This window comes from Drosophila teissieri, chromosome 3R (assembly GCF_016746235.2).
Source record: "Drosophila teissieri strain GT53w chromosome 3R, Prin_Dtei_1.1, whole genome shotgun sequence".
NCBI classification, from domain to species: domain Eukaryota; kingdom Metazoa; phylum Arthropoda; class Insecta; order Diptera; family Drosophilidae; genus Drosophila; species Drosophila teissieri.
In genome coordinates this window covers 1,386,173-1,400,680 of record NC_053032.1, presented here as the reverse complement: position 1 = coordinate 1,400,680, position 14,508 = coordinate 1,386,173, and the positions used below count along the sequence as shown (strand labels likewise).

The 14,508-nt window shown below is 36.1% G+C and overlaps 1 protein-coding gene across 3 annotated transcripts; it reads left to right on the top strand.

Moving 5' to 3' along the window:
* Nucleotides 1-11,170: 11,170 nt before the first annotated feature.
* Nucleotides 11,171-13,651, top strand: LOC122620764 (transcription elongation factor 1 homolog). 3 transcript variants are annotated; one of them, XR_006326151.1, is made up of 4 exons: nucleotides 11,171-11,314; nucleotides 11,440-11,596; nucleotides 11,654-11,918; nucleotides 11,984-12,397. XR_006326151.1 is itself a non-coding variant. In XM_043798375.1 (3 exons), the coding sequence occupies exons 1-2, from the start codon at nucleotides 11,199-11,201 to the stop codon at nucleotides 11,570-11,572; spliced, it is 249 nt and encodes an 82-aa protein (XP_043654310.1). In that variant the 5' UTR covers nucleotides 11,171-11,198; the 3' UTR covers nucleotides 11,573-11,596; nucleotides 13,143-13,651. The 3 variants fall into 3 exon arrangements, 2 of the variants coding, with proteins under 2 accessions (XP_043654310.1, XP_043654309.1); XM_043798375.1 differs by lacking the exons at nucleotides 11,654-11,918; nucleotides 11,984-12,397 and adding an exon at nucleotides 13,143-13,651; XM_043798374.1 differs by having other exon boundaries at nucleotides 11,654-12,397.
* Nucleotides 13,652-14,508: the final 857 nt, after the last annotated feature.

The window sequence follows — 14,508 nt, the reverse complement described above, 5'->3', positions numbered from 1 at the left end:
TGTTGATTCGATTCTGTAGGTTCTTTTGAATTTAGGTATTTTAGTGTATTAGTGTGTATATATATATCGAAGGTCACTCCTAGGATCTTTACATTTTCAACGTAGTTGATAGTTTTATTATCTATGCTTAATTGTGTAATGGCACATTTGTATTTACGACATATGTGCAAAATTGAACATTTTTCTAATGACAGTGTTGCACCCGAAAATGAACCCCAGTTTTTTATATCAGTTAATATTTTATGGAATGTTTCCACTACTAGTTTCGGATCTTTTATTTTTGTGTATAAGTTATAATTTTAAGTATTTGAATATATTTATTTGAGTAGTTATACAAATATGACAGGGCTTGTGCGGTCTGCACTTAATGAGGCGAATTGTAGGTACGTGGCGATGACCGACGCTTCCAAACTCCCAAAATCGACTGACTTAAGTATAACAAGAGTTCTTATCTCTAAAGCTTAATCTACAATAACAAGGTGCAGTTTCTAATAGGTAAAGCTCGATCTATATATAGAAAAAAGACTTGAGGCTTACGACTATATTTCGTCAGTTTGGTGATTGTGTTAACTCCTCCCCTTCTAAGACGAAGGCTGTCCACAGACTTTTTACAATTGGCAAATCTATTTGAAAGCGGATCTTACGGGTAACATTGGTTGTGCTTACAGCTTACTCATTGCCACTAAGTTCCCATACTGCCAACTTGGTACTGCGGTAAACCATTGAAGGAAAGGCAATTCTGCATATCTGGATGATCCAAGAAGTTCGTAAATGCTGTTGATTCTCCATGTCATGGGTTCGCAACAAGGTTCTGGAGATGATCGTAGCGAACTTGGAAAACATCTTTATTGTAGCCGTCGACTTGTTGACGACGATGATGCTGATGTTGGTTGAACTGGTTGACCATCAAAACGTATTTGTTGAACGCACTCTGGATGGCGTCTGATGGCAGATATTATTCAGTTCGTCGTTTCAGTACCCAGGCGCAGAAATAGTTGCCGCATCTTTATATCTTTAGCAGATACTACGTTGATAGATCTTAATTCCTTCTCATCTACTTAAGAGGTAGTTACAGTTTTAATACTAAAGTTTTGACAATAATTAAGTATAAGAATTATAATTTTATAATAAAGTTCATTCAGATATTTTTGATATTAAAGTATGTAGTAAAACGCTTATTGATTGCAAGTATTGATTTTCCTATTAAGTTGAACAAAATCAGAAAAGGGTATTGATAACATTAGTGTTTTTTTTTTTTTATCAGGAAATTGAAATCTAATTAGAATGAGTGCGCTATACTATTATTATGTCGTTTTGTTAATGCATTTATTTTCTATTGTAGTTTTAGGAAATATTTGTGGTTGCGTGGATTTTAAGTTTTCAAATAATACGGGTTAGCATTTCATCACATACCTTTAAACTTTTCTAAAGAGGATGAAGCGGATATAATAAAGATTAAATAAGTAAGATTTGACAAATGTTTAATTGAAAAACTTTTGCAAACTCTTTTACTAGTGTCCAGACTTCACGTTTGTATTTTGCTAACTTGGCGATGGTCACAAAAGGAAAAGAAATAATAAACCTAGCGTAGATTATCTTTATGAACGACCCTCCCTTTTATGAGGACCGTTGTCCCGAGGTCTGCTTCGATTAGTTCTTCCCTATACCGTGGGGTTAGTTTATTTCCCAAGCGATTGTTTTGTTTTACCATGACGGTTTCTCCCACCTCAAAGGTTCTGTCTCGTCTTGTTACATTTTCTCTTCTTAGCTGTTTTTCCTGAGCTTCGTTAACCATTTCTACTATCTCGTTAGCCAATTCGGGAGGAGTTGAATGAATAATGTCGATCGGTCTTCTATTGGTGACTGAGTGCACCGTCTTATTGTATTCTATTGTTGCCTGAAGAATAAGGTTGACAGTATCATTCATTCCACCGTCAAGTTTCAGGCATCGAGCTATTTCTAAAAGCGTGCTGTGAAGCCTTTCAACCTGTCCGTTTGAGGTACTATGAAGTGGAGGTGCGTTCGCTATGTCAACATTAAAACGATTTTTCAAAAGTGACTTGATTGACTCGGAATTTATGGACGGTTCATTGTCACAAAATATTGTCTTTGAATGGGGATAAAAGTTCATTAATTGCATAATTGCAGGTTCTAAATCAGTTATCGTTCGAGAGCCGATTGGTTGCACAATAGCGAATTTGGAAAGTTTATCAATACATGTCAAAAAGTACTTCCTATCCGTAGAAAATATATCAATATGCAATGTCTCGCCTACATGTGACGGAATAGGTGTTTTCCCGAGGATTTGCTTTTGCGGATGGCGGTCGTATTTGGCTTTTTGACAAACCAAGCAGTTAGCAACAAAGGTAGCGGCTATTTGGGACATTTTAGGGAAAAAGTAGTATTGAAGAATTTGTTTTACATTCTCCTGTGCAGCCCTATGCGCTCTGTTGTGCTCCAAAGACACTATTTCCCGTTGCTCAGTTTGATTAAAAATGTCGCTAACCATTTTCATAGTGTGTCGGAAGGTCGTTGCTGGAAACTCATTTACAAGACTGTTTTGAATGAAAGCTAGTACAGGTAATTCGCAGTGTATCGCATTCACTACATCCGGCTTAACCACATCACGAATTCTTCCGAGTAAAGTCTCTTTGTCTAGAAATTGTATTAGATGCCTTGTCTTGCTTCCGAAAATAACAAAAGTTCGAGTTGAGTCTGCGGTGCCCTCCTCTATTACTATCTGGTTTCTAAAACAGTTAACCGGCTTGTCGATAGATTCGATTGTAAAAGTCAATGAAATTTCGCTATGTATTGTTGCAATGTCTGACCGGGGTTCGTCCTCTAGGACATGAATAGCCTGCCTGGATAGTGCATCGGCAACATAGTTCTCCTTGCCAGGTTTATAGAAAATTTTAGCATTATGTTCGTCTATAAACGCCTTCCATCTCTTGATTTTTGCATTTGGATTCCTATCTGACACGGCGTATGTTAACGGTTGGTGATCTGTAAAAATGTTTAAGTTTTTGACACCATATAGATAGTTCCTAAGAGACTTTAAAGCCCAAACGATGGCCAAAAGTTCTCGTTCATTTGTTGCGAAATTAAGTTCTCTATCCTGTAAAGTTCTCGAAATCATTGTAACAGGCTTGCCATCCTGTGATAAGACTGCACCCAGGCCAAAAGCCGAAGCGTCTGTTGTTAAGTCAAAGGCTTTCCTATAATCGGGATACAATAACATTACATTTTCGGAGACAAGAACATTTTTAAGTTTCTCAAAAGCAGAACATTGTCTTTCATCGAAAGAAATTGGTATCTTTTTAGACTGGCTTGCGGAAACTTTTCCGTTTTCACCCTTCAGAATGTCAGTCAGTGGTCTAGCAATAGAGGCGAAGTCCCTAATAAAGCAGCGGTAATAACTTGCTAGCCCTAAAAACGATCGAACACTAAACAGATTAGTAGGTTGATTATATTTCTGAATAGCCTCTACTTTGCTAGGACTGGTTGTGATACCTCCACTTGACACCATAAATCCGAGATACTCAACGCTTTCCTTGAAGAAAAACGATTTCTCTTTAGAAACCCTCATGTTTGCCTCAGACAGTCTGTCTAGTACCCAAGCAACGTCGTTTACGTGGTCCTCGATTCCGTTTGAAAATATTATTACGTCATCAACGTAAACATAACATGACTTTCCTATACGGTCCCTAAGAACATCATCAATAGCACGTTGAAAAATACTTGGGGCATTTTTCAAGCCAAACGGCAAACGGCAAAACTCGTATTTTCCATTTCCTACTGAAAAGGCAGTTTTCTCCCTATCCTTTTCTGCGAGCAGAATTTGGTGAAACCCCGATTTAAGGTCAAGAGTTGTAAAGAACCTGGCCTTTCCCAAATTTGACAAGATGGATACTACGTTTGGTATAGGGTACTTGTCGTCGATTGTTTTTAAATTTAGTTTTCTAAAATCTATAACCAACCTTTTCTTAGTGTTTCCCTTTTCATCTGTACCTTTTTTATCGACTACCCAAACCGGATTGTTGTAAGGTGACGACGAGGGCCTGATAATTCCGTCCTTCAACAAAGCATTTGTTTCCTTATTCACAAAATCTGATACGCCCATGGGGTACGGATAGAGTTTTGAGTAAATGGGTTGGTCGTCCTCAGTACGTATTGTGGCAACAATGTTGGTATTATACGGCAGTGCTTCTTCCGGTTCCGCAAAGACGGCCAATCGGTTTCGAAGCATTGTATGGAATTTATTAGATATCTGATTTGGAACCACAATATTCTCTATGTTGGTGAAATTTACGCTGTCACATCTCAAAAACTGAATAGATTCCACTTCATTGTTGATATTCAACGTTTTGTTCTTAAAATCTAACGTTGCATTTCCCTGTTTCAAAAGGTCAAGTCCTATTATTGCGTCAAAACTATAGAGACTTGGAAGAATAAAGAATTGAACAGATGTGTTAAATAGCTTAATAAAACATTTCTGTTTGACGGTGTTGCAACCATGAAGCGATTTTACCGTGAATTTATTTTGTACCGGCATTAAGTTTTTTAATTCAGGGAGGGGCTGTATATAATTTTTCGAAGCCCCGGTGTCAATCAAAAGTTTTATGGTTCTCCCTGCTATCTCTCTTTCTATGTACGGTAGCAGGGATTTGTGGCTAAAAAATGAACATGATCGTAATTCACTAGTTCGTCCTCATAATCATCAACCTCCGCTTCTGCCTCCTTTTGATAATCGTCTGTGTCTTCCTCACATTGACCTTTCTCATGAGGTAAGTGGTTGATCCTCTGTTGTTTTGGCCCTGTAAACCTTGCACTGCCACTTGTTGGTCTTTTTGATGCTTGCGCATACCCAACATGTCCCTGAGCCTGACTTGTGTTTTGCTGTTGGGGTTGCGATGCGAATTGATTTTGTGTTTGAAATGACTTTTGTTGTTGGGATGGCCAAGAATATTGTTGTTGAGATGGCCAAGAATATTGTTGTTGAGATGGCCAAGAATATTGTTGTTGAGATGGCCAAGAATTTTGTTGTTGGGATGGCCAAATATTTCCCTGAGTCGGAAATGGAGCTTGTCCAAAATTTCCAGTTCTTCTAGATCGCATGGATACATCAGGATTTGTTAACTGGACTGGATCTTGTCTTTCCTGGTTATCAAAAGTAGGCACCTGGCGCTTGCTAAAATATGGGTTTTTAGTTTGCATGGGCATGATTGAATTTCTATCCCTATCGCTATGCTTTTGTTCGGTTTTCTGACCCCTGTCTCCAATATTTTTAGAATAAATAAGGGCGAATTGGTAACGCTCATGGTTCGACTCGACCTCTTGCGCTAAAGCGAGAGCAGTTGGTAAATCTTTTGGACCTTTTGCAAAAAGAATGTCGCTCAACGATTTCCTAGCTCCGGTTACAAATACACGTAACGCGTCTGCTCTGTACTTTTCATTCAGTGACATCGCCAAGGCACTATCAAATGTCATTATTGTCTTGTTAGTAAGTAGGGTCAGTTTTTTCTCGACTTCGTCGTAGAATTCAGTGAGAGTCATGTCTCCCTGTCGCAAAGTTGATAGTTCTTGTTCGATTAGGTAGATCGGCCTTTTGTCGGAATATGTGAAATCAAGACGGCTGATCATTGCCTTGAAATGTAACGGAGTATTAAAAGAAGCCAATACTGTATTTGCTGGACCTTTTATTTTATTTCGCATAATACCAAGAGCTTGGTAAAATGTTGAACTTCCCTCGTAATCTTTAAAAACTTTAAAAGCGACATGAGCCGCTTTTCTCCACGACACATATGTTTCACTTTTGCCCTCAAAATCTGGCAGAGATTTAACTATATCTAGAGGCTCGTTACAGACAACACCTGGTCTAATTTCAGCATCTACATAAGTTTCCACCTCTGGCGTGTTCACTGTTAATTTCCCGATTCGTTCATTCATCTCCTGCAATTGCTTTTCAAATGATTGTTTTTGGACTGTGAGCGCACCGGCAACAGCACTCTCTACGATCGCTTTTAACTGAGCTTCAAATTCCATTTCGCTAGTTGTATTTGTTTTTGACCACCAATAATTTTCTGAAGACTTATTATTTTTTTCTGCACTGTTTTGCCTATTTGCCTGGAGCGCTGACCATTTATCTAAACTTGACACGAGGTCGTCTATAAGGTTATCACTGTCACTCATGTATTTTTATCAACACTCTGTTCATAGGTTATGTAATAAAAAGGTATTGGTATTTTTAATTTGTTCAATAAGCGTTATACTTACAATATAATAATAATGCTTAACAAACTATTTTAAGGTAAAATTAATATTATATTTTATGTAATCAGGAAATATTTATTTTTTAGGTTAAAGTTGATTAGCCAGTTGATGCCGCTGGTTTTGTCTCCGGATGCTCCTTTTGTTATTTATTTATAATTATTCAGTTGTCGTAGGTTTTTATATCCGTTTGGGCGCCAGTTATAATTTTAAGTATTTGAATATATTTATTTGAGTAGTTATACAAATATGACAGGGCTTGTGCGGTCTGCACTTAATGAGGCGAATTGTAGGTACGTGGCGATGACCGACGCTTCCAAACTCCCAAAATCGACTGACTTAAGTATAACAAGAGTTCTTATCTCTAAAGCTTAATCTACAATAACAAGGTGCAGTTTCTAATAGGTAAAGCTCGATCTATATATAGAAAAAAGACTTGAGGCTTACGACTATATTTCGTCAGTTTGGTGATTGTGTTAACTTATATTATGGCGTCGGCTGCGTAAACGGATAAGTTTACCTTTTTGTGTGCTAATATAATTTCTAGTTCAATTTTTGTAAAGCGATGGTAAATAAGACTACGGATAGCAGGGATCCTTGGGGGACACCGTTATGAAGTTTAAAGGATTCTGAAATCGAGTTATGCACTCAAACCCGGTACATGCGCCGACTCATGAAGGCTTTCACGACGTGGAAAATCTTCGGACCGCCCCCCCAGTCTTCGAGTTGCTTAAGTACTACATGTGTACCAACGCGGTCAAACGCTTTCTCCAAGTCAGTTCCCAGTATGGTTAAGTGGTTTCTGGACGAGATAGCATCTGACGCGTACCCGTGGATCTGCAGTAATACATCAATAGTGCTTTGCTTTTGTTTGAAGGCTACTAGGTTTTGGGAGATCAGTGCGATTCGGTTAAGGTACCAGACTAGTCGACTGGCAATTATTCTGTCGAAGATTTTGCTAAAGCAAGGTAAAAGGGATATAGGGCGATAGCTGCCAATTTAGTTAATACGTTTATTTGGTTTGGGGATTGGTATGGTCACGACGGTTTTCCAGGTGTGGGGGTAAACACCTGTACTCAGAATATTGTTATATAAATCTATTAATATGATTTTGGCTTCTGGTGGCAGTTGGCGAAGCATGCGGTACGAGATTCTGTCAAAGCCCGGGGTCTTTCCCTTGGCATGGTGGAGTGTGGTTTCCAGTTCGAATGGAGAAATCTGGTATTCTAGGTATTGTGCAGATAGTTTTATACGGGTAGGAGCGTATTCTTCAGCTGATGAACGTTCTTTCTTTGCTACATATTCGTTTGAGAAATGGTGATCTTCAGAATACTGGGACCACTGGTCACCAAAAGCTTGACAAATTTGGTATTCGTCGGAGAGGAATGAATTATTTGTTGTGATGTATTTTATTTTGGGACTTGGGTTTCCAGTGTGGTTTTTTAAATCGGACCAGATTTTCTTACTTGAAGAGAGTGGATTTATTTCGGAAGTGAAATTGATCATTGAACTTTTTTTACATTTTGCATTGCATTTTTTATATGCTAGTCGGTTTTCGGTGGACATGATCCGATTGTAGTTATGCCAGTGTGTTTGCTTTTGTTGACGTACTTTGCTAAGATCTGAGTTCCACCAGAAAACCTTTCTGTTGTGCGGTATACTTTTAGTTTGAGGGATGGAATAGTTGGCTGCTTTACGTATTGCACGGGTCAGCAGGGGAACTTTTTGGTTAATGTTATTGGACGTTGCTGGTTGGCGGTTAATTTTGACTTCTTATTTGGAATTTTTCCCAATTAGCGTAGTCAGTTTTATATTTAGGAGGGGGGGTGCATTTTACAGTATTCTGATCAATTATAATTTTTGTGAATATTGGAGAGTGATCGCTGACAAGCAGATCCGGTGATATTGACCAATTATAACTGTGGCAAAGTTGTTGGGGAGTGATGTCGACGTGCGTAAAGGTACGGTGTGTCGAAAAGTGCGTGGTTGAATTATTATTTAGAACAATTAAATTGGTTTAGTTGAGGGCGTTATCGAATTTTTTCCTCCGAGCATTGGGGGCTAGTGACCCCCAATTTGGGTGCCTTGCATTGGCACTCCAGCACTACTGGAATACCTGTGAAGCAGAAATTTTTAGTTAGGGGGATGTACATATTAATAATTGTAAACTGTAGTTTGACTTCAATTAAAAGTAAGTCAGCTAGGATTTTGGAGTTGGTCTGCATGTACCTATGTGGTAGGTCATGTTTACCAAGAAAACCAATTCCTTGCTTTCCTGTGCAAATGTTTTTAGAGTTATGAAAATAGCCAATATACGGCTTTGGTGTTTTGATATTTAAATAGGCGTTGGGGAGATGGGTTTCTTGCAAACAGATTACATGTGGATTTTCTGACTTTATTAATAGTGAGAGTTCATGAAAATTATTGAAGTAAGCGTTAGGGTTCCACTGGATAATTGATATAGACATTTAAATAATATTAAATTGAAGCAAGTTACTAAGATGATCAGCTGAGACTATAAGTCTTGGTCGCCCATTTCATCGTCTGCCTTTGGCATGTTATCAGCTAAAAAAGAGCCTTTAGAAAAAATGTCGCCTAATATGAACGCTCTTAAAAAAATTGTGAACCAATAAAATAAATGAATCAATATAGATTATATCAGATTCTTTGAAATTATATAACAGACAGAAACAAAATCTTGGGACCCTCTAATATAAGTTATGAACGCACTCCATGTACCTTTGCTTTGGATGATTGCCACGCAGACTCCTCAGTTTCTTGTCAGTTTATGTAATTTTATCATTTGTCTTGCCAATTTCTTGGATATTCTTTCATTTTTTTATTAGTCTTGGAAATTTTTTTTGATTTGCAGAAAAACTTTTTGCAACGCCCACTCTTACTTTTTAAAAATGTTTTGATATTTTTTCTTTTTTTATTAATATTGTAAATTTCTATCGATTTGTAATAAAATCTTATTGCCCCGCCCACGACCTCCAAAAGCTGCAGCTGACAAATTTTTTAATATTTTTTCACATTTTTGTTAGTTATGTACATTTTTCTCGATTAAAATAAATTGCCACGATAAAAATCTTGTTGCCACGCCCACTCTAAAATTCATAAAACTGCAATAACTGTCAGTGTTGAAATTTCTCCTTCTTTCTTCTCCTTAGTCGGGGAACTCGACTATAGCGTTCTATCTTGTTTTTCATTTTATTAAGGAGTAGATAATGTCTTAAAGTTGTATAACACAATAAGGATCATCAGGAAATGTAATACAATTGTATTCATTTGTATCTGCACATATTGAGCGATTGTGTCGTAACCGACGTGATCCGAAAATTATTGAAATATCAGTAAAAGACCCAGAATGCCCACTTTTGTTCAGAACTTGGCCAAACCGCCAGATGCAGTCATAGTGTAAACAGAACTTATGTTTTTTGACAAAGAGTCAAAATTATCTATGAATAATGATCGATGTGTTCCACATAAATTACACCTATTTTTTGTTTAAAAAATATTTTAAAACAGCATCTTAATGAAATATAAATTTGTGTAGCTTATCGATATAAATTTTCTAGTAAACTAATGGACGTTGCGGTTTGAGGGCATGACCAAAATTTTATGGCATACATATATGTAGATATATGATATTTATATATATGTATATATATATATATATAGATACATAGAATAAAATTAAATCGAACATTATTCAAAAAAATTGGAGTGACTGTTCATGGGCTTTAAGGTGAGTAAGGAAAATATTTTTTTTGCATATCGATAGAAATTCGCATAAAATAATTGAAATAAAAGAAATTTGAGACAGTTTTTAGCTGTGCTGCGGTTCTGAAATATACTTGCGAAGCGGAGGCATCACTAGAATCCGCATGCCTAATTTAGCTTTAATAGTTTCAGAAAAATCACCGTTCATATGGACGAACCGACAAACGTATGTACTTGGCAAGATCGACTCGGATAGTGTTTCTTTTTGAGATTATATATACTTTAAAGGGCTGAAAACGTTTCCTTCTATCTGTTACATATACCACATAATTGGTCTTATTTCCATCATAATTTAAAGAGGAATTTTAAACTTGTGCTCTGTAGGATTATGTAATTTAGCCAATAAGATGTTGGGTGCTGCCTTGTGTGATTTAGCCCGAATCTTAAATTGGCATATTTTTAACATCCAATTTTAACAACGTTTTTTAGATTTTGAGAGATTTCATAGAAATCAGTTCTCATATATAAAAGGATAAATTATTGAACGTCAATTTCTCGGTAGTCAGCTTCTGAAAGTATATTTAAAAATAACAAATTTATTGATTTAAATTTGTGATGAAACAAATTTGTAGTATGTATTTATAAATTTATAGTGGCTTCAGCTTATTTTAACAAAAACAATTTTAATTTAATTTTTAAATCGAAATCAATTTACGGAAACATAATATTGCCACTTTGTTTTAGAATACATAACTATTGACTGCGCCCATTATCGTGCCATTTTCCTTACGCCTTCCTTTTAGTGGTCACCTACCTATATAAGCGGGGCGAAAAATTTGTAGTATGTATTTTAAAATGTATAGTGTCTTCAGCTTATTTTACCAAAAAAAATTTTAATTTAATTTTTAAATCGAAACCAAATTACGGAAACATAATATTGCCACTTTGTTTAAGAATACATAACTATTGACTGCGCTCATTATCGTGCCATTTTCCTTACGCCTTCCTTTTAGTGGTCACCTATCTATATAAGTGGGGCGAACAAAATATTAAATATATATTTTACAGATTGAATACACATCAATTAAATGATAAAAAATATATATATTATATCACGATATAAATATTAATTTTTTTCAAAAATATCGATATATTTATATTTTAATGTATTTGTCACATCCCTACTGTAAAGGCATTACTTGAACAAAATGGGGAGAAGAAAGTCTAAAAGGAAACCGCCTCCGAAGAGAAAGAATATTGAACCCCTTGATCAACAATTTAATTGCCCATTTTGCAACCATGAAAAGTCGTGTGAAGTTAAAATGTACATATTTTGGACAGTTTTGGCTTAAATTTTATTTAAGCGTATATGTAGACACAGATTTAATTTTGATCTATGTACATATATGAACGTGAAATTCTTACAACAGGCCTTTTTTATCATTTCAGGGATAAAGGCAGAAATACAGCGAAAATAACATGTAGGGTGTGCTTGGAGGATTTTCAGACAGGAATTAACTTTCTTTCAGAACCTATTGATGTTTACAACGATTGGGTCGATGCCTGCGAAACAGCAAATTAAATGGAATTCATTTTGAGTTAGTTAGTAAGTAAAATAAAAGCATAAAATAAAACATTTAGTCTAATACAAAAAGTCCAAAAGGAGTTAGTGTATTTTGGAATGTATGGAAACGCACGCCGGATGCTCTAACGTTACTATATATGGTAATAAATGACAGCGAGAGATTAACCTCATGTATTCAAAGTAAAAGAGACTTTAATATATTTATGTCTTATTAAAATAAGCTGGACAAAAAACGCTTGGAATTGAGCACAACATGCTGAAATATTAACCAAATTTTGCTTAAAGGGATCATATCTTCAAAAATGGCGAGCAACTAGATTGTACTGCGCAAGGAAGACTTGAAGTGCGGCACAATCGATGCGTGTTAAGTTCAATTTAAATATTAAAGTTTGTTATTGCTTACAACAGATTGGCCTTTAATAGACGTGCCCGAGCTGTCGTCACATTGAAATTATCATCTGCGTTTGGGAGCTCCGGGAAAAATTCAGTTCTATCGGATCCCATTTCAAGAAGTGTAGCACCGAAAAATGTAATAGCTCAATTACTTTATTGTTTTAGTGTCATTCATCAGAAGCTTAGCAAAGCAGACACACTCGTAAAAAAATTTCGAGTGTGCTATGAGTGCATGCACTCAAGTGCCGGCGGCACTCGCTTTCAGTCCCATTGCAAGTGAAAAAACAGTAAACCGCAGTTAATAGAAGTAGGCGAAACATCAGAATATACATATATGTACATAGTACATTTTGGGATGCTGGGGGCTTATATGATCGTTTCTAGCCATTATTCCGCGACATTTTAAAAATAAAATACTGAAATTTTCAAGCACAAGTTATTTTTAACCTTAGGGAAGCCCAAAAAAAAATTAAACAAAGAAGTAGCTATAAAATAATAGTGCCTTAAATGGATTGCCGCCCGTATTACGTCCGTTTACGCGAGACTTAATTTTGTAGTCAGGTTGAATTTTGTGTACAAATTTCTGCTGCATATAATTATACCCGTTACTCGTAGAGTAAAAGGGTATACTAGATTCGTTGATAGGTATGTAACAGGCAGAAGGAAGCGTTTCCGACCATATAAAGTATATATATTCTTGATCAGGATCAGTAGCCGAGTCGATCTGGCCATGTCCGTCTGTCCGTCCGTCTGTCTGTCCGTCTGTCCATATGAACGTCGAGATCTCAGGAACTACAAAAGCTAGAAAGTTGAGATTAAGCATACAGATTCCAGAGACATAGACGCAGCGCAAGTTTGTCGATTCATGTGGCCACGCCCACTCTAACGCCCACAAACCGCCCAAAACTGCCGCGCCCACACTTTTGAAAAATGTTTTGATATTTTTTCATTTTTGTATTAGACTTGTAAATTTCTATCGATTTGCCAAAAAACTTTTTGCCACGCCCACTTTAACGCCTACAAGCCTACAAAAACTGTCAGTGTTAAAGACTCTCCTTCGCACTTCCACTAGCTGAGTAACGGGTATCAGATAGTCGGGGAACTCGACTATAGCGTTCTCTCCTGTTTTTTTTTTTTTCCTGTTTAAATGAGCGCGTGTCGGATCGTTTTGCAGTGTCCGGTCTGTGCAGTTGTAATTGCATTTTTACCAGCGATTCGGACATTATCTTCCGAAGACCGACAACCACCCAATCACCATGAAGATCTACAAGACGAGATGTTCGCCAACATTATCAACATAAACAAGGCCATGAAAGAAATCTCAGGCCGTTGGAGGGAGCTGCAGTTCTTCACCGTCCAATCTGTGGACTGCGACGGCATGGTGTCCGTGATCATGTTCTTCAAGCGCGGTCTCGAGGAGGAGAACATTTAGATGGATTCCAGTGCGCAAGCCCCATCTTCTCCAAACGGAACCTACACTCATGTTTACCTTCTAAATATGCATATATGTACATATAATTATCAAATGCTTAGTTACAATTTTGAAAGTTATAAAGTCGCAGTCAAAGTAAAAGCAAAAATCAAGAAGCGACGAAAATGAAAAATCAGCTTCAGTCGCTATGTTCCTTTTTTTTTGCTTTCTGCTTTGGCTATGGTTTATATTTAATTAAAGCATTTTGGTTTAAAATTCTTTTAAAAATCAAAGATGCGTAAATTTTGTTTAAGATATTAGTTAAAGAAATTAATTCTATAAACTTTTAATAATTAGAAATAAATTAATGTATTAAAAAAATTGTTTGTTTATGATACATAGAGAGCATACACAGTATCTATATTAACAATAATGTAACAAAACTAGAACCTTTAAAGTATATACAAAGAAAAAAATATTTGAATCCCACACCAAATATTATAACATTTTTTAAATAATGACAACAATATGCTGTTATAGTTTCTTAATCTTTAAATTTTAATATATTATGGTAAAATCTGTTAAATAAAATAATAAAAATATAATTTTTCAAATAATGCTATGATAAGCATATTATTGTTCTTTATCTTCAAGTTTTGAAATATTATTGTGAAATCTGTTAAATTAAATAAAGATACACCTAAACGATCTGCCAAACAATACTACAGCTGAAGAACAGGCCAAATTCAACATTGGGAGTAACACACCAACTACCATACAAACAAACACAGTATATTTCATATATGAATACACAAATTATGAATAAGACATTAAGGGGGTCGTCTACCCTCGCGCTCAAATTTCGGGCCTCTTATTCAAGGATGGATTGCAAAAAAACTACACACATTTGAACATAATTTTTTTTATCTGATTATTTAATGCTTAAACTTAAAGAATTAAAAAAAAACCGGATAAAATTGTCGTGAGATTTTCCTTTTGCGCGTCGTTGAATGCACCAATGCCGGTGCGCTGAGGTCAAACGGTTGTAATGATATTTCAGCTTCTGAACCTTGGAACAAAAAAAAATTTTTTTTACTTAATTTTAAGAACGTTGACTATGGCATGACAC

Excerpts from the sequence above, each read along its gene's own strand:
- LOC122620764 (XM_043798375.1), top strand. The coding sequence starts at position 11,199 with ATGGGGAGAAGAAAGTCTAAAAGGAAACCGCCTCCGAAGAGAAAGAAT. Across the intron at positions 11,315-11,439 it reads AAGTCGTGTGAAGTTAAAAT|GGATAAAGGCAGAAATACAG; the intron begins GTACATATTTTG and ends TTATCATTTCAG.